General features: G+C 38.7%; 1 protein-coding gene across 1 annotated transcript; it reads right to left on the bottom strand.

The window, feature by feature from the left end:
• Nucleotides 1–59: 59 nt before the first annotated feature.
• On the bottom strand, nucleotides 60–24180 carry Gpr19 (G protein-coupled receptor 19). Its single transcript, XM_046436212.2, has 2 exons — nucleotides 23975–24180; nucleotides 60–2213 (listed from the first exon to the last, which is right to left on the bottom strand). The coding sequence occupies exon 2, from the start codon at nucleotides 2189–2191 to the stop codon at nucleotides 944–946; it is 1248 nt and encodes a 415-aa protein (XP_046292168.1). The 5' UTR covers nucleotides 2192–2213; nucleotides 23975–24180; the 3' UTR covers nucleotides 60–943.

Genomic DNA, 24180 nt, shown 5'->3' on the forward strand with positions numbered 1-24180 from the left:
TTCAACATCTTTAGTTATTAGAGAAATGCAAATCAAAACTACTCTTAAGATTTCATCTCACAACAGAATAGAAATAGAAAGAAATAGAAACAACAATAAGTGTTGGCAAGGATGTGGGGGGAAAGGTACACTCATACATTGCTGGTGGGACTGCAAATTGGTGCAACCACTTTGGAAAACAGTATGGAGATTCCTTAGAAAACTTAGAATGGAACCACCATTTGACCCAGCTATCCCATTCCTCAGGCTATATCCAAAGGACTTAAAATCAGCATACTATAGTAATGCAGCCACATCAGTGTTTATAGTAGTATAATTCACAATAGCTAAATTGTGGAACCAACCTTCAGTAGACAAATGGATAAAGAAACTGGTATATATACACAATGGAATATTACTCAACATTAAAAGAGAATAAAATTATGGCATTGGCAGGTAAATGGATAGGGTTAGAAAATATCATGCTAAGTGAAGTAAGCCAATCCCAAAAATCCAAAGGCCAAATGTTCTTTCTGATAAGTGGGTGCTGATCCATAAGGAAGGGCAGGCATGGAAAAATGGAGGAACTTTGATTGGGTAAAGAGGAGGGAGGAGGAGGTATGGGGGCAGGAAAGATGGTGGAATGAGATGGACATTATTACCCTAGGTACGTGTATGACTGCATATAAGGTGCGACATTACATCATGTACAATCAGAAATGAAAAGTTGTGCTGCAATTGTGTACAATGAATCAAAATGCATTCTGCCATCATATATACCTAATTACAATAAATAAATAATTTTTTAAAAAAGCAACTAGAATAAAAACCACAAGTATTACCAATAAATGGGTACATTTTACAAAATAACTCAGCTGAGTGAAAAAAATGTAAAAATTTTGTTTTTATAGTTAAAGCTTTTTAATCTCTGACACATAACAATAATTGAAAGAATTCTGAGAAATCAGACAAAAGTATTTGGTGGATTTGAGTTAATGGGCCAAGCAAGCTTCTTTTCCTTGGCTTCTCTGTCAAATGAATCATAGATTGAGTCTTTGGTTACAGTTTTGGCTATGGGAGGGATTTCTGAAATGCCAACATAGTTCTTTTTGGCCATCCTTGAACTTGTTGTGATAGTATAGGCATTGCTTCGGTAACATTTCATTGAGGACATGCAAAAAGTCTCTTTCATTCCTCTCCTAAAATTGGCATTATAAATTGAATACAGAGTAGGTTTAGAGGCTGAAGAACTAAAGGATATCCATGTGACAGCTGTGAAAACAAGGGAACTTTTCTTATAATCATGTTCATGGGGGTGCCACAGCTGAACTACATGAAAAGGCAGCCAAGAAAACAAGAACAACAGATTTAAAATGAGGAACATCTTGACTGTTTTCACTTTTGTCCTTGGGACAATGTTCATTGTCCTCCTCACTGTTCGGCCATCAGTACCTATCCTCCAAATATACTTTATGACCTTCTGGTAAAATAAGATTATGAGGACAGATGGAATCACAAAGCCCACCAAGAAGTGGATGACAGTGTAAGCAGTTCCTTCCCAAGAGGAAGGGAGGAAATAGTTACAGTGACTGTCCCAGTTGGAGCCATAGAAAAAGAACACAGGGGTCACAAAGGCTGCATCAAAGATCCATGATGCTGCAATCATTTTCTTGGCTTTTTCTCTGGACACCTTGAAGCTCAGTGGGTAGACAATGGTGTAGAACCGGTCAATGCAGATGGAGAGGAGAACGTAGATCTGGACACCTGGGGTGAGATATTGAAAGTATCGCACCATCTTGCACATTGCGGTACCCAATGTCCACCTTCCAGTGGTGAACTGGAGCAGGACAAATGGAGTGCTGGCCACGCTTATGAGAAGGTCAGCACAGGCCATGGAGACCACAAAGTAGTTGGTGGTAGACTGAGTCCTCCTGCTCCTATGGATAACCAAACAAACCAGGGAGTTGCCAAAGATAGAAAACAACCACAGAGCCCCAAAGAAAATGCTGGCTGTGGCCACTTCCCCCGGTTTCAGTCCATATTGAAGGTCTGTTCTGTTGCTCATCCAGTTGGGCTCCTCATATAAATCCATCAGGTCATGGCTTGGCAGAGGCGTGGCTGTTTCAGTGCAGCTGTGGTTCTGGAGGGACACCAGGGGTGTAGGAATAACCAAAGGTGGCTTGCTGTGATCCATTCTGTGAGCAAAAACCATATTCACTTTTTTTCTCTTAGTTCTGGATAAGAAAAGAAGAATGAGGGCTCCTGTTAAAATGGTGTCAATATAGACTGACTACTAAAACTAACAGTTTTATGACAGATTGGTTGTCATCTGTCAATGAGCGGGGCTTCTGCACTAGCAGGAAAACATAATTACTACCTGAAGAATTTCTGCTCCCCCTCCATTTCTTTTTCATTTTAGAAAGAGCTCAGGCTCTCTCTGGACTCATCATTCTGACCCTTAATCAGATGTGGTAGAACTCATGTCACACCCCATCCCTGCACATGTCATTGTCTCCTTCACCCACTGAGGGTTCACAGAGGGTTGGGGAGCTCAAATCTGGCTCATGGTAAGTTTGTTACCACTAGCTGAAGAAGTGTTGGAAGTCTGGCCAACCATGTGACAAGTTCCTAGATGTCATACACACAATGAAGCTGCAAGAGAGGAAAGCTTGGGCAGAAGGAAACACAGACACTGGCTGTGGAAAAGGCAAATAGGAGTCTGTGAAAATAGACTGTCTGGCTATGGAAGAGCCCTTACTGACTGCAGACCTTCTATTAGAAAAACATTATGGTAACACATGAAACAGTCAGCACAGCTCTTAATTTAATGACATCTGTAAACAGCTTCCTTTTCCAGAAGATGATGCAGTTCATGTACTAACAGTGTGCTACCTACCAATGACGTTACTTTGATGTCATGGTGTTGTTATTGCTTCATGAAAGAACATACATATTTTAAATCAGTGAACTCTGACTCTACCTAAATTGCTGCAGCTCTGTTTATTTATTCAATAAACTAAGAAACTGCTTGGTACTAGAGAAACAAAGATTAGGAAGGCATTATAAAATAATCAGTCTGTGGGGGCTGGGGTGTGGCTCAGTTGTAGCACACCTGCCTGACATGTATGAGGCACTGGGTTCTATTCTCAGCACCACATATAAATACATAAAATAAAGTCTATCAACAACTAAAAAATATTTTAAAATAAAATAATGTCTGTCATATTATAACAATTTGAAAATAATTATAATTAACTGCTAAAAACAGACATATTTAAAAGGAGCTAAGAAACAGAAAAATAGACTCAATTTTGGGGTAGGAAAGGAAAGGTTTCACAAAGGAGCTGAGATTTGAGCCTTACTGCAACATTTTACAAGTTCGTTTCACTCTAGCTTAGCAATAAACTGAAATTTACCAGGGAGCCTTAAAAAATACTGATGCTTGGATTCCATCCTCCAGGGTTCTAATTTAACTGGTATCATATGCAACCTGGACTACAGGATGTTCCAAAGTTCCCCAGGTGATCCTAATGTGCAGCCACAGTTTAGAATCTTTGCTTTAGGGGCTGGGCACAGTGGCCCATGCCTGTAATCCCAGCTATTTGGGAGGCTGAGGAAGGAGGGTCTCAAGTTCAAGGTCAGACTTAGCAATTTAGCAAGACCCTGTCTCAAGATAAAAAAAATTAAAAGGGCTGGGGGTGTAGCTCAGTGATAGAGCACCACTGGGTTCAATCCTCAGTACCACAAAACAAACAAAAAGAATCACTGATTTACAATTATTTCCATGTTTCTGTCTGCCCCACTGAACTATTGGCTCATGGGGGAGGAGGTGTTATTCTTCCTCTATTCTCTACAGCTTCTACTGAAGTTCTTTACATTAGTAATTGCTTTTAAATATTTAGTAAATTGGATTCTTAAGGACAGAGAACTAAAATAAATGACTCCTTATTCTCTGTGGCTCTGCTAGGATAATTAAAAACCGGATAGAAAATCATTGTGCATTCTCAGGAAGCTGAAACATTGGTGACCACAGTGATATGGGAAAATATGACTCCTGATAAGAGCAGGGCAGATGTGATCTAAGTAACCCAGGTCAGCAGCTACATGAAGCCAAAGCCTCATCTAAAGGAGAAGAAAGGTAGACAGGTATCCTCAGACAGGTTCTGGGAGTTCCCCACTCCCAGGGAAACTTGTCTGCTATATTAAATTCTAAGGCTCCAAAGTAAAATTTCAGAAAAGCCTCTTCTGCTCCATCAATTTGGAAACAAACATTCTTCCAGGGAGTGTTTCTGAAATACAAGGGCTCTTTAGCAATTATATCACAGAGCCACCCATATGTGGTCATTTCAGGAGTGACAAGAATTCTTCATCTCTTTCCTGCTCTGACAGAGCAGGAAAGAGATGAAGAATTACAGCCAGTTTTGAGACTGCCAATATATCATACTCCATTAGGTAGAGGACTGAAGGCCTTTTTAAATCTCTATATATTATCTAAAAGTGCAATCACTTATTAAATTATATTACTATCTATCCATACTCTAAGAGATGTATTTAATATATGGGTGGAGAAAATGGTGATGGGTACAGAACTAGGGGCTAGGTAGGCCTCTGCAATCAGGTAACTTGGGGAGCCTGAGATGTTACTAGGCCTCATCACTTGATATTATAATTTTTATTTTGTACGTTTGTCTCCTCCATTAGGTTACAAGTCTCTCAGGGATTATGTCTTATCTCTATATCCCTTGGATATTTAGATACTAATAAAGATTCACTAAACATATGAATGGGCACATATGTTAATAAAAATTATGCAATACTTGAAAAGGTGGCAAAGGTATTGTTGTGCTGGGACGCACACCCCACACAGTTCCCTGGCAAACCTAGGACTTCCATATGCTGCACAAGCACTCTACCACTGAGCCACACCCTCAGCTCTATGAGATATTCTTAAATGGGCCTTCCTCAGGATTATTAATTCTCTGGAAAAAAATGAGCTTGTGCTTGTTTTGCTATTTACTATTCGACCAGCACATAGACACTATGAAAATTACATGTCAACTTGTAGATTTTTGCATAAAAAATGACTCCAAAGTTAATGAACTTATTGCCTTGTAGGACATTAACCAACTTATGTCTACTTAGCTGACACTGTTTTTATACTAACAATGTTTTTTAAAAAATGACTATAAATATCTCTTAAAAGGTTCTTGGAACCAGCTTTATTATTTCATTGATTCTTTCAGTAGTAAGTTAATAAATCTTTGATATATGTTCATTCTGTATTTGTTAAAAAGTCACAATTTTAACTTTTTGAAATTCATACTTTTTATGGCTAGCTGGCAGAATGAATGGATGAGTGGAAGCTAATATAAGAGGGAGGGGAGGAAAAAGGAAAGGAGAGGCACAGATGACAAACTGTGCTCTGCTAAGGGCTATTCCTGACTTTGTGTACCAATTGCTGGTTAGGGTTTTGTTTGTTTGTTTTAAAGACTCAAAAACCCTAACAACTGATTTTTATCCTCCTGAAGTTGTGAAGATTCACAAACATTCTCACCATTTTGGAAGACCATTCTTATTTCTGAAATTTGCTTAAAAATTTAATATCATTCAGGCATGGTGGCACATGCCTATGATTCCAGCTACTGGAGGGGTTGAGGAAGGAGGATAAGAAGTTTGAGGCCAGTCTGGGCAACTTAGCAAGACCCTGTCTCAAAATAAAATAAGGGTTAGGGATGTAGGTCAGTGGTGGAGCACCCCTGGGGTCCATTCCCAATCTAGTAATATATACATACATACATAGAATTTTAAAAAAAATTAGGTGTAGTTGGACACAATACCTTTATTTTATTTATTTATTTTTATGTGGTGCTGAGGATTGAACCAAGCACCTCGCACTTGCTAGGCAAGTACTCCACCACTGAGCTACAACCCCAGCCCCATACATAAAATTTTTATGTTAAAATTTTTACAGTTTTAAAAAAGAAGCATTTTCTTTTTTTATTAGTTGCACATGACAATACAATGATCTTGACATATCATACATTTGAATCAAATGGGGTATGAATTCTCATTTTTCCTGGTGTACATGTTGCAGAATCACATTGGTTATACGGCCACGTATATACATACATCAATACTAGTGTCTATTTTATTCTGCTGCCCTTCCTATACCCCCTCCCCTCCCCTCCCATCACCTCTCTCTACCCAATCTAATGTGATACATTTCTCTCTTTTTTTTCCTTCCCCCTCACATCATCATACATGTATTTTGTATACTGATGAGGGTCTCCTTCCATCTTCCGTGCAATTCCCCTTCTCCCTGCCATTCCCTCCCACCTCTCTTCTCTATTTAGTGGTAATCTTCTTCTGATGCTCTTCCTCCCTACTCTTTTTTGAGTCACCCCCCTTATATCAGAGAAGACATTCGGCATTTGTTTTGTAGGGATTGGCTAAAAAAGAAACATTTTCTATAGAATGGGAAGTATTTACTAGACCTAAGCAGATACATAATGCTATTTACTATAGAGCAGAACAGAAAGATTAATTACAGTGATGATGGTAGGTATAGTGTTGGTATCACCCAGAGTTAATATTACTATGATCAGGCATTTCTTATGCATAATGCTTCAATGTAGGTAATATTATTACTCTGTTTTACAAGTTTAAAAGCCTGAAGTTCTTCCTCTCAGGTCATATGTTGGAAAGACTGCCTTGTCCTTAACTGTCATCAGGGCTTCATATCCACTGAGACCACAAAGGGCTTGATCCGAATTCAGAAGGTTAAATGGGCCATACAGGGGTAGGTCCTTCTGGACTCTTCATCCAAACATAGGAAGATGAAGCTATTCCCCACAGCCTCTTCCTACCCACAGATACATCTGTTCAATATGCCAGCTCAGAAATATGTGACACAGCAAACACTTAAAAAAAAAGTCACTCCCACCACGTACTGCATGGAGGCTTAGCATCAAGAGTGCAACAGACACGCTGGTCTGGAGATACAGCCTTTCTTCAGAATAAAGGGTGTGAGAGCGTTGGAAATGCAACATGACTGATGATTAATTTGTCTTTTAAACACAGAATGAAAGCAGAGCTCCATACTTTAGTTTGAATTGAAATGAGGAAAAGGTTTGATCAATGATGCTACCTACATAGGAAACTGTCTTTTTATAACTTAATTGTTTTATTTAAAAATTATATGGTGGTAGATATTTTTTATTAAACCTTTCCTTGTTACCTAGGCTTGGCTTGCCTGCACATAAAAAGAGAAACATGCCTGTAGCAGTAGTAGGCTGCCTTTGGTTTACATGGGGTTCCCCTGAGCCTGGTTAGGGTTTTGTTTGTTTTAAAGACTCAAAAACCCTAACAACTGATTTTTACCCTCCTGAAATTGTGAAGATTCACAAACACTTCTTTCCTGTACACACTTCTTTCCAACTCAGGTTCAATGACATCATGTTGGTATCATGAATCAGCTATGATAGGAATGTTCAGAGCAGGGAAATAGACAAAACACCACAAAGCAGGGGTCTTCTCTTTGTAGAGCCAGTTATTAAACATCTATCAACACACCACTTCCAGGGGATCAGGGTTTATAGGGCAACCAATCCTGCAGTTCTGAACTTATATACACCCATGAAATTAACATGGCTTGGGAGGCCACACAGGCTCTTCAGAAGCTTCCTGATGCTGTCTTACTTTCTGGTCAAGAGCTAAGCTTTGGTGTGGGATACTGAGCTAAATGTTTTATAGAACTACTTAAAGACCAAGTATCCACCAGCTTAACTATAGCAGGGAAACAGGAGACCTCTGAGGCCAAGACATGTTCTTACCATGTGCTACCCAGATGCATGTGCCAGATAAAATACAGAATGCCAAGTTAAATGTGAACTTCATATCATTTTCTAGCTAAGCATGTCCCGTAGAATATTTAATAGCTATCCTGTATTTTTATTTATACACCCAGAACATAATCTTCTGCTGAACAACAGGCATATTGCAAAGTGGCTGTGTATGCAGACTTCAAAATCAAGATGGCTGAAGTACAAATTATACTGTGTCACTTACTCACTATGTGACTGTGGGAAAGTCACTTACCCCTCTTGAACTTCAGTTTTCTTAGCTATAAGATGAGGATAATTGGTTCCTGCTTCATTTGATTACTATGTGAACTAAATGAGAGAATATGCTCAAGAGTTAAGCAAGTTATAATATATAAATCTGCCTGGTATGAGGAAAATAATAAGTATTATGCTTGTATAGGCTTTGAATCACCTCGCTCTGTGATAGCACATAGAAAGTGCTTCAAAGTGTTAAAAATTAACACTTTGTGACAATGCTAAATCACATAATTTAGATTTATTAAGGGTAACTGTCTTTTGTGAAGAGATCTGAGTACTTAATAATTAATTACAATATTTTTAAGCAGAAAAAATTCACTGAGGCCCAAATATATAAATGCTAACTTTGTCAAAGGTAGAGTTGATGTTATAGTGACATATTAGCTAGATCAAACTTTCTTTGCATTATATGCTAAAGTTTGTAATATATCTGGATTGAATATCTTTTTCAAAAGTATATAGAATTTATTCAGCTTAAATTCTTTTCACTATATAATTTTGAATAATTGCAAAAGAATACCTCAGTGCTTTGAAAACAGAGCTTCCCTCCACCACCTGATACTCCTAGTGTCACAGGCTTATATACCTGGAATTTTCTTGGATGCTCTTTTCTCTTTCCTCCTTTTATGTAATATAACTGTAAGTATTCCTCCATAATATTTCTGGCTTTGTGTTTTTTAATCAGCTTCCCAATTGAGTTTTTTTTTCCCCCTCATACCAGGGATTGAACTCCACCAGCTTAACTATAGCAGGGAAACAGAAGACCCGTGAGGCGAAGACATGTTCTTACCATGTGCTACCCAGATGCATGTGCCAGATAAAATACAGAATGCCAAGTTAAATGTATTAAGGGTATTTAACCACTGAGCCACATCCTCAGCCCTTTTTATTTTTTAGACAGAGTCTTGCTAGGTTGCTTACAGCCTCGCTAAGTTGCCGAGGCTGGCTTCAAACTTATGATCCTCTTTTATCAGCTCCAAGCTGCTGGAATTGCAGGTGTATGCCACCACACCTGGCATTCAGTTTCCCAATTAAGATCAAGCAGTTTCCCTAGATGAGTCTGGGTACATTTCCTTGTTTGGATAATGGTTACACTTTCAAGGAGAACATGATTTTTTGAACAGAGAAGGATTTTCAAATGAGCCTCTTCTAATTTCCAAGATAGGCACAACAACCAATGGACATTCCTGGGTAAGAAATTCTGGATATCTAGATTTAAGGAACTAGTACTCTTTCTACCACCTTTACTTCTTTGTCTTTCACAAGATCTTAAAATATCAGAAATAAACAAGGTCAGCATCCATGGCATGATTTCACGTAGCTAGGAAAATCCTATTCCTCCAACCTGTCATAATTACAGCACCATTCTTTTGAAGTCAAGGTCCCTTTATGTAATGCTTCTTAAAGAGCAAACATTTTTACATTTTATCAATAGTGATCTCTGAGGCCCATTTTTTCCCTGAAATACACAGGGACAAATACACTAACCTGTCTAGTAATAGGCTGGTTTCAGCAGGTTGTGGACTCAGGGTCTGATAGCACTGTGGCATTGGTGGTCACAGGAGCCTGGGGCTGGTCCATCCACATTGATTCTGTCCAGAACTGGGCAGAATTCCTTGGTGCAAGACCATAGGCTGGTGACCGTGATGAGGCGTTTGGGCCTATCCTAGCCCCAGAGAGAGGCTTATAGGGATGGACTGACTACCTTTCCCCCAATTTATGTTGAATAATACCAATTGCAGATTTGGGGCAAACCTCACCTTGGATTGCCCTCTAGTGCTAAAACAGTGGCAACACACCAACACTGGGCTGTGATAAACCTGGATGTAGAGCACCATCTGGTGCTGAAACAGAGGAAGCCACTGCAGGCTTAGAGAATATAGCATTTTGCACGAATTTCCGAAAGACAGGCTAAGCACAAAGCCAGATTATAAAGATTTAAATAAATACCTACTATGTCCGGTGTGGACAATATTACACACTAATAAGCATCAAGAACTTTCAGGGGGGAAAATTCTTTCTGGGAACCATGACCTCACCTAATGATCAAAATAAGGCTAGGAACTGAACAAATGGTAACCAGGATAGACAATCTCTTAAATGGGGAATTGAAAATTGCTGTTTTTGCTGGGTCAGTGGTAGTGCATGACTATAATCTCAGCGATTTGAGAGGCTGAGGCAAGAAGATCTCAAGTTCAAGACCAGTCTCAGCAATTGAGCAAAACCCAAAGCAATAGCAAGACCCTGTCTCAAAATAAAAAGTAAAAAAGGGCTTGGAGGTACCCCAGTGGTAAAGCATTCCTAGGTTCAATTCCCCATACCAGAAATAATAATAAAAAATAAAATAAAACTGCTATTTTAAGGCACCTCAAAGAGCTTCAAGAGAATACAGAGAAATGATTCAGTACTTTTCTATTTTTAATTTTCTTAATTATAGATGAACACAATACCTTTATTTTATTTACTTATTTTTATGTGGTGCTGAGGATCGAACCCAGTGCCTCACATGTGTTAGGCAAGTGTTCTATCACTAAGCCACAAACCTAGTCCAGAGTCAATACACTTATAGACAAACTTCACAGAGAGATAGAAGCAATTTTTTAAAAAACTAAACAGGAATCCTTGAGTTGAAAAATATACTAAGAGAAATTTAAAACAATAGCAGGACAGATCAAATATAAGATTAGTGAACTTGAAGACAGGCTATTTGAAAATACAAAGCTGAAGGGAAAAAATGAGAGGAATGGAGAAAGCTTATGGAAATTTGGGACAGCATTAAGAGCAAATATTCAGGTTATTGGGGTTCATGTGTGACAGGAGAATGTCAAAGGGGTAGAAAGCTAGTTCAAAGAGATCTGACAGAAAAAACCCTCAAATCTAAAGAAGAATACAAATATCTTAGTACAAGGAAGTCAAAGATCACCAGTCAGATTCAACTGTACCATGTCTACCCCAAGACATATTATAACCAAGCTCTTAAAGGTTAAAGGCAAAGAAAAGATTCTCAAGGCAGCAAGAGAAAAGAAATAAGCAACACTTAAGGATTTCCCAATTCACCTGCTTTGTAGGGCAAGATAGAGTGGCAAAATTATTTCACAGATTGAAGGAAAAAATCCTGCCAACCAAGGTACCCCCCAAAAAATACCATATCTAAAGATATCCTTTAGAAATGAAGAGATAAGGACTTTCCTAGACAAACAAAACGGAGAGACTGTAACTCCACCAGACCGTTTTAACAAGAAATGCTAAAGGAAGTTCTTTGAACTGAAAGAGATATTAATGACTAAGAAGAAAATTCTGGATGATACAAAACTTACTAACATGAATAACTATATAGACAAATTCAGAATGTTCTCATATTGTAAATATGGTATGTAACCATGTACATTTTAATAATGAAGGAAAAAACCCAAAATGATTAGAATAACTACAGTAATGTTATGAGATAGACAATATAATAAGATATAAAGTGGGCCATCGAAAATTCAAAGTGTGGGGAAGGATAGAGTGCAAGTACAGAGGATTTTTTTGTTTGTCTTTTAATTTGTATTTATTTCTTTCCTTTCTTCCTCCATGGAAATTATCTTGTTCTTGAAAAAATAATGGGCCAAGGAAGAATGCAAAAATTCTCTGATATGCGGAAGCTAACTCACAATAAGCTGTGTGTGTGTGTGTGTGTGTGTGAGAGAGAGAGAGAGAGAGAGAGAGAGAGAGGGAGAGGGGGGGGAGAGAGAGAGAGAGAGAGAGAGAGAGAGAGAGAGAAGTTATTGAATTAAACAAAGGGGAATAAAGGGAAGGGAGGGGGATAAGAATAGGAAAGACAGTAGAATGAACCAAACATAACTTTCCTATGTTCTTATATGGATATATGACCAGTGTAACCACATCATGTACAACCACAAAAATGGGAAGTTATACTCCAAGTATGTCTGATATGTCAAAATACATTCCACTGTCATGTACAAATAAAAATATAATAAAATAAAAACTTGCCCTGGGATGTAACTCAGTGATATAGTGCTTGCCTAGTATGCTTAAGGCCCTGGATTCAATCCCCAATATTGGAAAAAAGAAAAACAAAAACCCGATCACTGCATCTTAAGAAAATAGAAAAACAAAAACAAACCAGACCCCAAATTAGTAGAAGAAAAGGAACAATAAAGATCAGAGCAAAAGTAAATAGAGACTAAAATAATAATAACAATAAAATAAAAAATTTACAAAAGTTCAGCAAAACAAAAAGCTGGATCTTTAGAAACAAAATCAACAAACCCTTAGCTAGACTAAGCAAAAGTAAGAGAAGACATATATAAATAAAATCAAGGATGAAAAGGGAGACAATACAACTGACAGTATAGAAATGCAAAGGTTCGTTACAGCTTATTCTGAGCAACTATATGCCAACAAATTTTATAACCTAGAAGAAATGGATAATTCCTTGACACATACACCTTGCTAAGTAAGACTGAATCATGAAGAAGGAAGAGGGCGGGGAAGGAGGAGGAGGAGGAGAAGGAGGATAAGAAGAAGGAGAGGAAGAAAGAAAAGAAGGAGAATAAGGAGGTAGAGGAATAGGAGGGGCAGGAGGAGGAGGAGAAACAGAGCAGCAGCAACTTGGGAGGCTGAGGCAAGAGGATCCAAGTTCAAAACCAGCCTCAGCGATTTAATGAGGCCTAAGCAACTTAGCCAGACCCTGTCTCAAAATAAAAAAATAAAAAGGGCTGCGGATGTGGCTCAGTAGTTAAGTGCCACTAGGTTCAATCCCTGGTACCAAAAAATAAAAAATAAAATTTAACTCTATCAATCAATTAATCACCTGAAGGCAGGTAGGGTATGGCTGGAGAAGGTAGAACATTGAGGGCATGGCTTTGGGGTATATATTTGTATCTGGCAAGTGAAGGGCTCTCTCTCTCTCTCTCTCTCTCTCTGCTTTCTGATTATCATGTGAGCTGCTTCCCTCCACCACACTTTTCCACCATGACGATCAGCCTCACCTTGAGCCCCAGGTAATGGAATCAGCCTTCTATGGACTAGGATGTCTGAGCCCCTAGATAAACCTTTCCTGCTCTACAATTGTTTTGGTGGGTCCTTTAGTCAGCAGCTGAAAAGTTGACTAAAACATCACTCAAAAAGTTTATCTCAGCCAGGTGTGTTGGCACACACCTGTAATCCCAGTGGCTCAGGAAGCTGAGGCAGGAGGATCAAGAGTTCAAAGCCAGCCTCAGCAACTTAGTGAGGCCCTAAGCAACGCAGTGAAACCTGTCTCTAAATAAAACATAAAAAAGGTTTGGGGATGTGGCTCATGGATAAAGACCTCTGAGTTCAATCCCTGATACCCCCCCAAAAATTTATCTCATAGAAGTTACCAGAGGCTGAGATGAGTAGGGACCAGAGGTTGATCAGTAGGTACTAAGTTACAGTTAGATAGGAGTAAGAAATTCTGATAGGGTGACTATAGATAACGAAAACATACCACATATTTTGAAAAGCTAGAAGAAAGGAATTTGAATGTTTTCATCAAAGAGAAATGATAAATGTCTGAGGAGACAGATTATGTGCAACCTGATTGAAACATTACACAAATGTATACGTGTATTAAAATATCAAAGTACTCCATTAATATGCAAAAATTCTGTTTTTATGTATACTTAAAAATAAATTTAAATTTAAAAATTACTAACTCAGAACTGGTTAGTGCTATGGATAAAAATAAAGCAGAATGAAAAACCAAGAACTGATGAGAAAGGAAATAGCACATGGTTGTCTGGTTGCCTAGTGGCCATTTCCAAGTTCTGCCTTGACTGTCTCTCACTGTTGAGACTGACAAGACAAGATAAAATCTTCTCCACCATCTTTTGCAGCTAGGTATGGTCACATCAACATCAGCCAGAAACTAGAGAAAGTCTCTTGGAAGGGTCTTGAGAGGGTCTTGGGAAAATGTTTTTTCTTTGTGAAAGGAAAGAGGCATGTGGGGAGTGTTTTCCTGGGACTGGCTGCTCCACTCATGCTTTATAAACCTTTGCATGAAGTTGTAAGGGCTCTAGGTGGTATCTTATGAGTTCAGTTCCTGAGACTCCCAGAAATATCACACAGTGGACTGACATTGTGGTACCTCCAGATTTTTTTATTAAATAACCAGCACATGTCACTAAGGCTTAAGAGTTTTCTGTTACTTGCCTCTAGAACAAGGTTTTATTTTAGATATGGAGGTCAAAGGCAGGTTCTCTGAATAGGTGATAAGTCAGTCATAGCATTCTAGGCAGAAGGAACAATGGATGCAAAGCCCTGGTGCATGGCTGACCCTGGACAAGTGGTTCCCTGAACCTCCCATCCCATGCCACACTATGTCCCCTTTAGATCATGTATGTGAAAGAGAAGAATATCTTAGTTTTTTCTTAGAAGAGGAAAGAAGCAAGAAAAGCAGGGAAGTCTGACTTTCTCACTCGTAGATCACTGCTCAGTGAAGTCAGAGGTTACCTACTAGGTGCACTGTGAGGATTCTGTCATCCTAGAGGATGGATAAATCACTGAGATATTGAGGTGTGCTGTGTTCCTTGCTGGGCTTCGACTCCCATCCCACTCTGAGAATAAACCTGGATTCTAAGCCCTGCCTTTCCTTATAGGAGAGTTTTATCACTGGATTTGAGACAATCAGTTTCCTTGGCTTTTATTTTCTGGAAGCTAAATTCTCTGAGAGTTTTCTTGGAGGAGGGGAAGGGAAATGTGTACTGCTGAATGAGCAATGTGACTGTGCTCCTGGGACTCATGGGAAAGGTAGACCTGAATGGGCACAAGGGATCTTTTGGAAATAATGGAAATGTTCTGAAATTGAGTTGTGGTGATAGTTATATAACTCTGCATGATTAGCAAAAATCATTGACCTATAACATTTAAAATAAGTGAATCTGGGGCTGGGGCTGTAGCTCATTGGTAAAGTGTTTGCCTCGCATGTGTAAGGCACTGGTTCCATCCTCAGCACCTCATAAAAATAAATAAAGATACTGTGTGTTCATCTACAACTAAATAAATATTAAGAAAAAATAATAAAATAAGTGAATCTTATGGTATGTAAACCATATCTTGCTAAAGGTAGTGGTTGTTGTTTTTTAAGGAGAGGCCTGGGACCCATGCTTCACCTCCTCACTGTGCACCAGGCCAGTGCAGAAGATAACGGAGGAGTACAGCTCTGAAGGTTGATCCAAGACATGGAGTTTCTTGGCTGGGAACAGTCTACCTGCCCACAAAGGCAATCTTGAAGCAACAGATCCAGAGCCTTCAAGGTCCCACATTAGCTCAGACCACAATCACTTCTCTATCATAATCAGAGGGTATCCAATGGATCACTCCATATATTTTGTCCTGTGTAAGCAGCCCAGGACCTAGGAAGAGAAAGGAATCCTTGTAAAGTTCATCACTGAACTTTCCTATTAGTCTGGTAGAATGGAACCTTGTCATTAATTTTAAAGGAAATCATGTGTATAGTAGGTTGAAATGGCCCCCTTAAAGGTGTCCATGCTCCAATCTCTGGAACATGTATGTGTATTTGCTATGTTAAATAGCTAAAGGGACTCTGTATATATAATTAAGGTTATGGACCTTAAAATGAGATTATCCTAAATTATAATTAATCACATGAGCCCTTAAATGCTGAGAATTTAGTTTCTGACTAGTAACAGAGAGATGTAGTACAAGCAGAAGTCAGAAAGAGATTCCAAGCAGGAGAAGGAATTGACATAATGCTGACTCTGAGATTCAGGAGTCCTCATCAAAGACAAGGGGGAGTCTCTAGGAACTGTGGGTGGCTTCCAACTGACATCCATAGGGTGGGGGGTGAAGGAGTCGGGGGGGTGTCGGATAGGGCCCACACGTCATTAGATTCCGACAACAACCTGAATGAGCTTGAAAGGGAAGTCATTCCTAGAATGTCTAAAAAGGATCACAATTCTTCTATCATCTTGATTTTAGTCCTTTGAGATTCTAAGCAGAGCAACCAACCAAGCCCACCCAGACTCTGGACCTATGGAACTGAGAAATAATAAAGGGGTATCATTCTAAACCACCAGATTTGTATTCATTTGTTATAACAGCAATAGAACCTAATTCAATGTAGCATTTCTTAATATATAATTGAGTGTAAAAATTAAAATTCATTCCAGCTATTCTATTACTTTCAATTACCCCACCAGCATCTGGAATGGTATTAGAAACCTGAAAACCTTAAAGAGTATAGATAATGTTTTCTACTTCACCTTGCATGTTGGATTGGAGGCATAAGGACCATTAAGTAAATCAATCTCTCTTCACTGCCATGTCTAAAATATGAATTGAGTTGGCCTAGATAATTTCTAAGGTCATTTCAGCTCTAGGCTCAATGCTACCTGGAATAAGCAACATACACTCTTTACTTTATAACCTACCACAAGCATCCAGCAGAGAGCTCATTATGTGAGTACAATTTGATGACAGGAGATGGGAAGCTGGGCTCTTTCAATACCCAAGATTGATAGCATGGATCTCAAAGGGAAAGATGACTCCTACCTAGAGTCCAGCCCAACCTTCCTCAATAATTATCCTAGATGTGTCAACAATCTCTACTGAATATTCCTGTAAGACGTGGTCTGGTCCTGGAAGATCCATGTTTGCTTTCATTCCATCTAATACCAAACCTCTCAGAAGAGGAAACATTTACTGCAACACCTGTCTGTCCTCTATCAATATTCCATGCCTCTTGTCCCAGCATGGAGTCTTTTAAATTCCAAAGGAGAAAATTTGGACAAGGAATTTACACCTCACCAAAAAATAATTTAATTCATCATAACATTTTTTTGAACAGCTGTTGCATGCTCATTCAGTTAAGAGAGGCAACCAGATTCTTTGGAGGTAATGTTTGGTTTCATTTCAACATCTCAACTAGTACAACTTAAATTGAAGGAGATAGCGAAGCAAAGACCAGTCTCATTACACTCAAAGCAAAGAGCTATCTGGTAGATGATTTACAGCTGCACTTGTCCCTCAACATTAAGGGGAAAGAATTGGTTCCAGGATCCACTCAGACACCAAAATGTATGAAAACTCAAGTCCAAGGTTATACCTCCGCACATCTTCTCGTACTTTAAACCATCTCTAGATTACTTACATACCTGATACAATGTAAATGGTATGTAAATAGTTGTTATAATGTATAATTTAGGGAATAATGACAATTAAAAGTCTGCATATATTCATACAGACACAATTTTGGTAGGAAGGGGATTATTTTCCTTGTTTTTTTTTCTTTTTTTGCAGTAGTGGGGATTTAACTCTGGGGCACTCTACCACTGAGCACATTCCTAGCCCCCATTTTTTATTTTGAGGCAAGGTCTCACTAAGTTGCTCAGGCTGTCCTTGAACTTATGATCCTTTGCAGGAGCTGGTATTACAAGCATGTACCACCAGGCCTAGTTTGGGGGAAGTACTTTCAATCTGCAGTTGGTTGAATGCAAGGATATACAAACTGAGGACATGGAAAGGCAATGGTATTTTACAAAGAAGGTAAAGGATTCATTAAGAAACAAGTATAAGCACTGAACAGAAAGCTACTAAGCACTTGCTTCACATCATATTAACATCAGCACTCTGTGTAAATTTTTATCTGCACCACTGTCCTGAATCAGGGTTTTCCAGAAAACTGTCTTCAAGTTCATGAAACTGAAATTCAAGATTTAATTTTGTATTAAGTATTTTCCATGGACAAATGATGCAACCATATGCAATCAGATGTCCCTGAAAATATGGTTGACCATGTATTTGCATATATGTCACATGGAAAATATATATTTTATGCTGCCTACTTTTATACATAGTATAAGTTAATATGTTACTATTATCATCTTTCAGTGCTTATTTCAATTGTTTTTGCATATTATTAATGGTTCACCCAAATCAGCAATTGCTAACCTTTCTTTTTCAGAAATTCACATGACAAGTGTGTTCAGAAGAGGGATACACACTCACAGATATATCCAGAATTACATGCAACTCCAAGAGCTTGACCTATAACTCTGACCCTTTAATTTTCCACTTAAGAAATCATGTGAAAAGTAAAATTGTTGGGGTGGTGGGAGATGGTGGAATGAGACAGATATTATTACCCTCTATGGATATGAATGCACAAATGGTGCAACTCTATATCATGTACAAGCAGAGAAATGAAAAGTTGTACTCAATTTGTGTAAAAAATAAAATTAAATTAAAAATAAAATAAAATTGTTATGTAGATATTCTCAAATGTATTCTAATTAATTTAAGAAAAAATAAATCATTAGCTGGGCCTGGTGGTACATACCTGTAATCCTAGCTATTAGGAAGACTGAGAGAGGAGGATTGCAAGTTTGAGGCCAGCCTGGATAAGTTATCAAGACCCTGTCTCAAAACAAAATTTAAATAGGGCTGAAGGGGGCTTGTCTAGCATGCACAAAGCTGTGGTTTGATCTTTAGTACTAGGGAGAAAAAAAGGAAGACATCATTAATAATCTTTAGTACTTTAGTTATTATCAAGCAATTATTTGCAATAGATGTCTACTGGACATAGCAATGCATTTTGACACTTTTGGATGGTAAGCAATGCATTTTGACACTTTGGATGGTATAATATAACTATGTCCCTGAAATTTGAATTCTTGAAAGCTAAGGTGCTTAGCACAGAGAACAAGGGAAAGGTAATAAAAGTAGAAACCTAGCTATTCTCCCCACTGGAAAACTATGGAATAATCCAGACCAGCTTCTGATGCAGGAGTCTACTAATGAGCTTATCCTAGAGGTAACTGATCTCCCACCTATGATCTATAAAGCCACTGACATTCCAACAAGGTCTCATAGCCTGCACCCAAACTGGAAGATTTAGTTTGATGTAGAAGAAAATAAATTTATGTGCATTTTAATTATGAAACTGTTGTATAGTACCTGAGAACATGGGATCTACACTAGTGGTTCTTAACTGGAATAACTAACTGCCTCCCAGGGGACATTTAGCAACATCTGGAGACATTTTTGGTTGGAAGGGGCAAGTTGCTGACATCTGTTAGGTAGAAGCCAGGGAAGCTGCTAAACGTTCTACAATGAATAAGACAGACTCCCAATAATAAGAATTACCTTGCCCATAATGCCAACAGTGCTGAAGATGAGACACTGATTTAGAGCCAGCCTGTCTTGGCTTCAAGCTACTTATAATCTGGGTGGCGTTTGGCAAGCTACTTAACGTCTTTGCGCTTACTGAGTGTCTTCACCAATAAAATTACAGTATTCACCTTGTTGATTTTCTGTAAGAATAAAATAAATTAGCAATAAAGGAGCTAAGAAAAATGTCTAAAACAGGTATACACCAAATGTTTGGTTTTGTTATCATTATATGCATTGAAAAACGCTGAGAAGAAATACGCTAAAATTTTAGTAGTAGTTGTTCCTAGGTGACAAAGTGATAACAAATTTTTATTTTCATTTTACTTTTATACTGCTCTATATTTTCCAAAGTTTTGAGTACTATATTTGTATTTGATATGAAAAAAATGTACTCTTTCTCAGTTTTGTTTTTTTGGTACTGGGAATTTGAACACAGGGTGCTTTGCCACTGAACTACATTTCCAGCACCCCCTCCCTTTAAAAAAAATTTTTTTTAGTTGTTGATAGACCTTTACTTTATTTATTTATATGTATTGCTGAGAATCAAACCCAGTGCCTCACGCATGCCAGGCAAGTGTGCAACTGCTGAGCCCCAGCCCCAGCCCCCAGCCCCAGCCCTTTCTAAATTGCTTGCTGAGGTTGGCTTTGAATTTGCAATCTTCCTGCTTTAGCCTCCGGAGCCCCTAGGATTACAGGTATGCATCACCTTTCCCGGCTCTTTTTTTAATTTTTTTTTTTCAGTGCTGGGGCTCAAATCCAGGGCCTCATACATGCTTGGTAAACACTCTAACACTGAACTATATACACAGCCCTAAATTTTTTTTTTTTTTTGGTACCAGGGATTGAACTCAGGGGCACGTGGCCACTAAGCCACATCTCTAGCCCTATTTTGTATTTTATTTAAAGACAGGGTCTTGAGCTGGGACTGTAGCTCAGTGGCAAAGCGCTTGCCTAGCATGTGTGAAGCACTGGGTTTGATCCTCAGCACCACATAAAAATTAACAAATAAAATGAAGGCATTCTATCCATCTACAACTATAACAAAAATTAAAAATAATAATAATAAAAATAAAGACAGGGTCTCACTGAGTTGCTTAGCACCTTGCTTTTGCTGAGGCTGGCTTTGAATACTTGATCCTCCTTAGTCAGCCTCCCAAGCTGCTGGGATTACAGGCATGCACCATTGTGCTCCTAAAACATGTGTCCTTTAAAAAAAAAAAAAAAAAGCAGAAGAAATAATTTTATTTGTGACCTAGTAGGTAGAACACAGACTAAAAGAACTAAATTTAGATTATGGTTCTACTAGCTGTGTGATTTTAGGCAGGTTAGTTAACCTCTCTGAGCTTCAGCTTCCTCATCAGAAATCAGAGCCAATAATACATAGACAGAACCTATGAGCAGGAAACATGATAGACATCAGGTGCTGGGGAGAGTTTATTGAATGAAAGGCTCCAGGAGATGTTCTTTTCAAGGGAAAATTACCCTACAAATAGGGGGAAAGATTCATCACTGCAACTCCCCTTTTAAACTATCCTCTGTGAGAGGACAACTCCCATTTCATTCCATTTTTTTGCCATGGCTCACAGAAGAGAAACTACACCCACCCGTTCTGGTCCTTTTCTCTACTCCCTCCTCTCCTCACATTTACACATTAGGAAGGGATTTGATTGTTCCACTGGCAGGGCCTGACTCATTTGGCAGGGTGTATCAGCCAGCAAGTTACTATCTCTGAAAGGCAGAACCTAGCCATCACTTTCTCACATCCTTCACCCGGGCTCACCGCCCCCCTTATCTCCTCTTACACACCTGGCCTCCAAACCAAAGCACACTTGGCAAGGCCTCCTCAGGGAGAAGTCTCTCCACTATTTTTTTTTTCTCTCTCTCTCTCCTATCTTCTGGCCAGCTGGCTGAATAGGTTGCCCCCATTTAGATTCAAAAGGGTTGAGCAGGAAGCCCTGGTGTGCACTAGCCCTGCTCACTTGAGAGGTCCTGCATGTGTTCAGTGGGCACGTGGCTCTTGCCCAGCTGGTCTGTGCTCCCATCAGGGCTGTTGCTTCTTATTATGTGCAGTACATTCAGTAGGCAACACTGGAGGTGAAGAGGATGAGTGGTCATACATCCACACCCCTTGGGGCACTTGATGTCTGTCATGTTTAATCCTTATAGTAACCCTCTCTGATGTGCATTGTTAGCCCTGATTTTTGATTTCCAATGAGGAAACTGAAGGTCAGAGAGATTCACTAACCTGCCTAAAGTCACATAAACCCCTCTCCTTAAGGATTTAATTAAATGGGAAAAATAACAGAACAAAGGCTATTTTTGGTATGTTATCAGAAGGGTGACTATTTTAATCCTAGTTAGCTTGAATTCAAATCCTAAGCAAGCTTTTAGAATGTCCTGAGACAATACCTTCCATTCAGGTCCTATCTGCCATAGTTTGGGAAAGGTAGTGTGGTCCTAATCCATGCTGACATGTAGGATCCTAGAGAGAATTCCTGAGTTCTGCCATTTCTCTGGGCAGAAATCTGGGGACTGGAAGCCAGACTGCATTAAGAGAGGATGATATGGGGCAGGACCTCTCAAGACATTCACACTCAACCCAAGGTGAACTGTTTCAATGTTGGGAAATTGTGCCAGGCAACACACATCAGAGGAAAATGGGACTTTGGGAGGGTGCCTCCATCTAAATACAATAAAAATTTAAGAATATCATTCTAAGTGCAAAAGTACAAATAAAAATTTCAGGAAGATAAGGATCCCCAGGACAAAATTTATGGACACATCTTGACCTCTAGTTTGCTGCTCCAGGGCCAACCTAGCTAACATATATAAACTTCAAGCATAATTGAGACTGTTGCCAAGTTCTTAACTATACATTTGCCCGTTCATTGTCCTTCCTATAAACATATGCAAATAGAATAGACGTGATCACCAAACTGGCTGTAGTAGAACATTCTTCTTTCACAAGTTATACTGAAGCTTATCATACTTCAGGCTGCGCTACCATAGCATGAAAGTGTTACCTAAAAAAAAAAGTCAATATCATAGGGGACACAAACCTGAAGAGAAACACCTCACTCAGTGAAGAATTTCACAAATTTAAGATTCCTGTGCCTTTTCATCCTCTTTGAATCTTAGATGTAGCAACTTTTGTAATTTTCCCATAGCTTATAAGAATGAGATTAGTCATCTGTTATTACCAAGGGCGAGAAGGAAATTTACAAAGACCAAAGGGAGAAAAAATTTTTTTAATGTCAGAAATCTCCAACATTAAGAAATTAACAAATTTCTTCTTTTTATCCTTAAAAATCTAAATTAATTTCCAAAGAGAGCTCCATCCCCTCAAAGTATGCAATTATTTTAAAGCAATAAATCCAGTGAGTTTGACATCATAGCTTATGTGCATAATTTTGGAAGTTTAAATCTGTTTTAAGAACTAGGTAAGTGTTTTAAAGATAATATTCTTAGGCTGGGCTTGTTACTGTGTTCTGAGGATGAAAGACTGTTTCTAGGTTCAATTTTTTAAAAATCAACCTTGATGTAATTTCAGATTTCTTTTTTCCCCCCTCTTTAGACATCACTTGGTCACCATAGTAACATAGTGTTTTACTACCAGATATCTATACAACACAAGGGAAAGAACAGGCAATTACTTACTGGGTTATTTGGGGGCACAGAATGTGACTACTGGGATAATTCAAGATGAAATATAAATTTCACTGGGGATATGTTTTAGCCAGGCAAAATGATTTAATCTTCTAGTAGCATCAGCTGAACAAAATTTGTAGCCAAATAGACTACTGACATCATTTGAGATAATACAAACAGGCAAGCAACATAGCTCAGTGGTTAAGAGCATAGGTTTGGCGGTCAAGTTTCTTGGACCCAAATTCTAGCTTTACTATTTACTTAGCTGTGTGATCTTGCAAAAATTCCCTAACTATTCTGTGCCTCAGTTTCTTCATCTCTAAAATGTGTGCTGTAAAAATTAAATGATTGATTATGGTGTTTAGAATGGTACTTTGCCCATAGCAAGAAGTTTATAAGTATTTTTAAATAAACAAAATAAAAATTAAATTTCCTACTTCAGCTCTTTATGCTGGGTAGAAATAATCAGATACCAAGATTTGCGTTCATGGCAGATAATTTTAGCCTACAACTTTGGTAGATTCATTTGAGAACTTCCTCAGGGCTTTCTTGGTAGTAATTCTATAAGGTATAGAATTCTGTCCTCATCCAGAGCTGGGAACAATCACAAGTGCTCCTGTATCAAGAACATCAGAAAGCAGATGATGGCACAGCACAAAGGAACAGCACGACTGCCCACTCAGGCTCCCTAAGCTACTGCCAATAACCTCTGGGAACATGGGCAGAGAATAAGCAGCTGAAAAGGGGATGAGACAGGATTTTATTGTAGTGACAATGAAATCTAGTTGGTTTCTTTCCAGGATTCAAGAGAAAAAAAAATATTTTCATCAATGAGTGCTTCGTTTTATTATAAATTACTATACACAATTTCCATCCAGGCACTTACTCTGGAGGATTATTCATTTTACAGAACTAGCTAAGCATCTTTTCTAGACCCGTAACAAATCTAAAGCTCCTAAGGAGCATCTAAGCCAGGACAAAATCTCCAAATTCCCTGCAAAAAAAGAGAAAATATTATGTCCTCTGAGCAAAATTTTAGCTGTGATAACGGAGCGATCTCTATTACATACCTTCATCCGGACTTGATTTCTGAGAAGGTCTCCTTGGGTCTTCTTGGTCAGGCACAGACCTTGCATAGGAGTTTGGAGAATGCCATAAACCACCAGGAAATCTTGGGGACACGCTCATATCTGTCCTCTGCCTTCCCCTTGGCTCACAGCCTGCTTCCTGGTAGGGAGACAAGATGACGCTGTGCTGGGTAGACTGTTAAACCATC

The sequence above is a fragment of the Marmota monax genome, unplaced genomic scaffold (genome assembly GCF_021218885.2).
Source record: "Marmota monax isolate L192 unplaced genomic scaffold, Marmota_monax_Labrador192_F-V1.1 WCK01_AAM20220418_F8-fsc00012, whole genome shotgun sequence".
Lineage (NCBI taxonomy): Eukaryota > Metazoa > Chordata > Mammalia > Rodentia > Sciuridae > Marmota > Marmota monax.

Excerpts from the sequence above, each read along its gene's own strand:
- Gpr19 (XM_046436212.2), bottom strand. The coding sequence starts at position 2,191 with ATGGTTTTTGCTCACAGAATGGATCACAGCAAGCCACCTTTGGTTATT.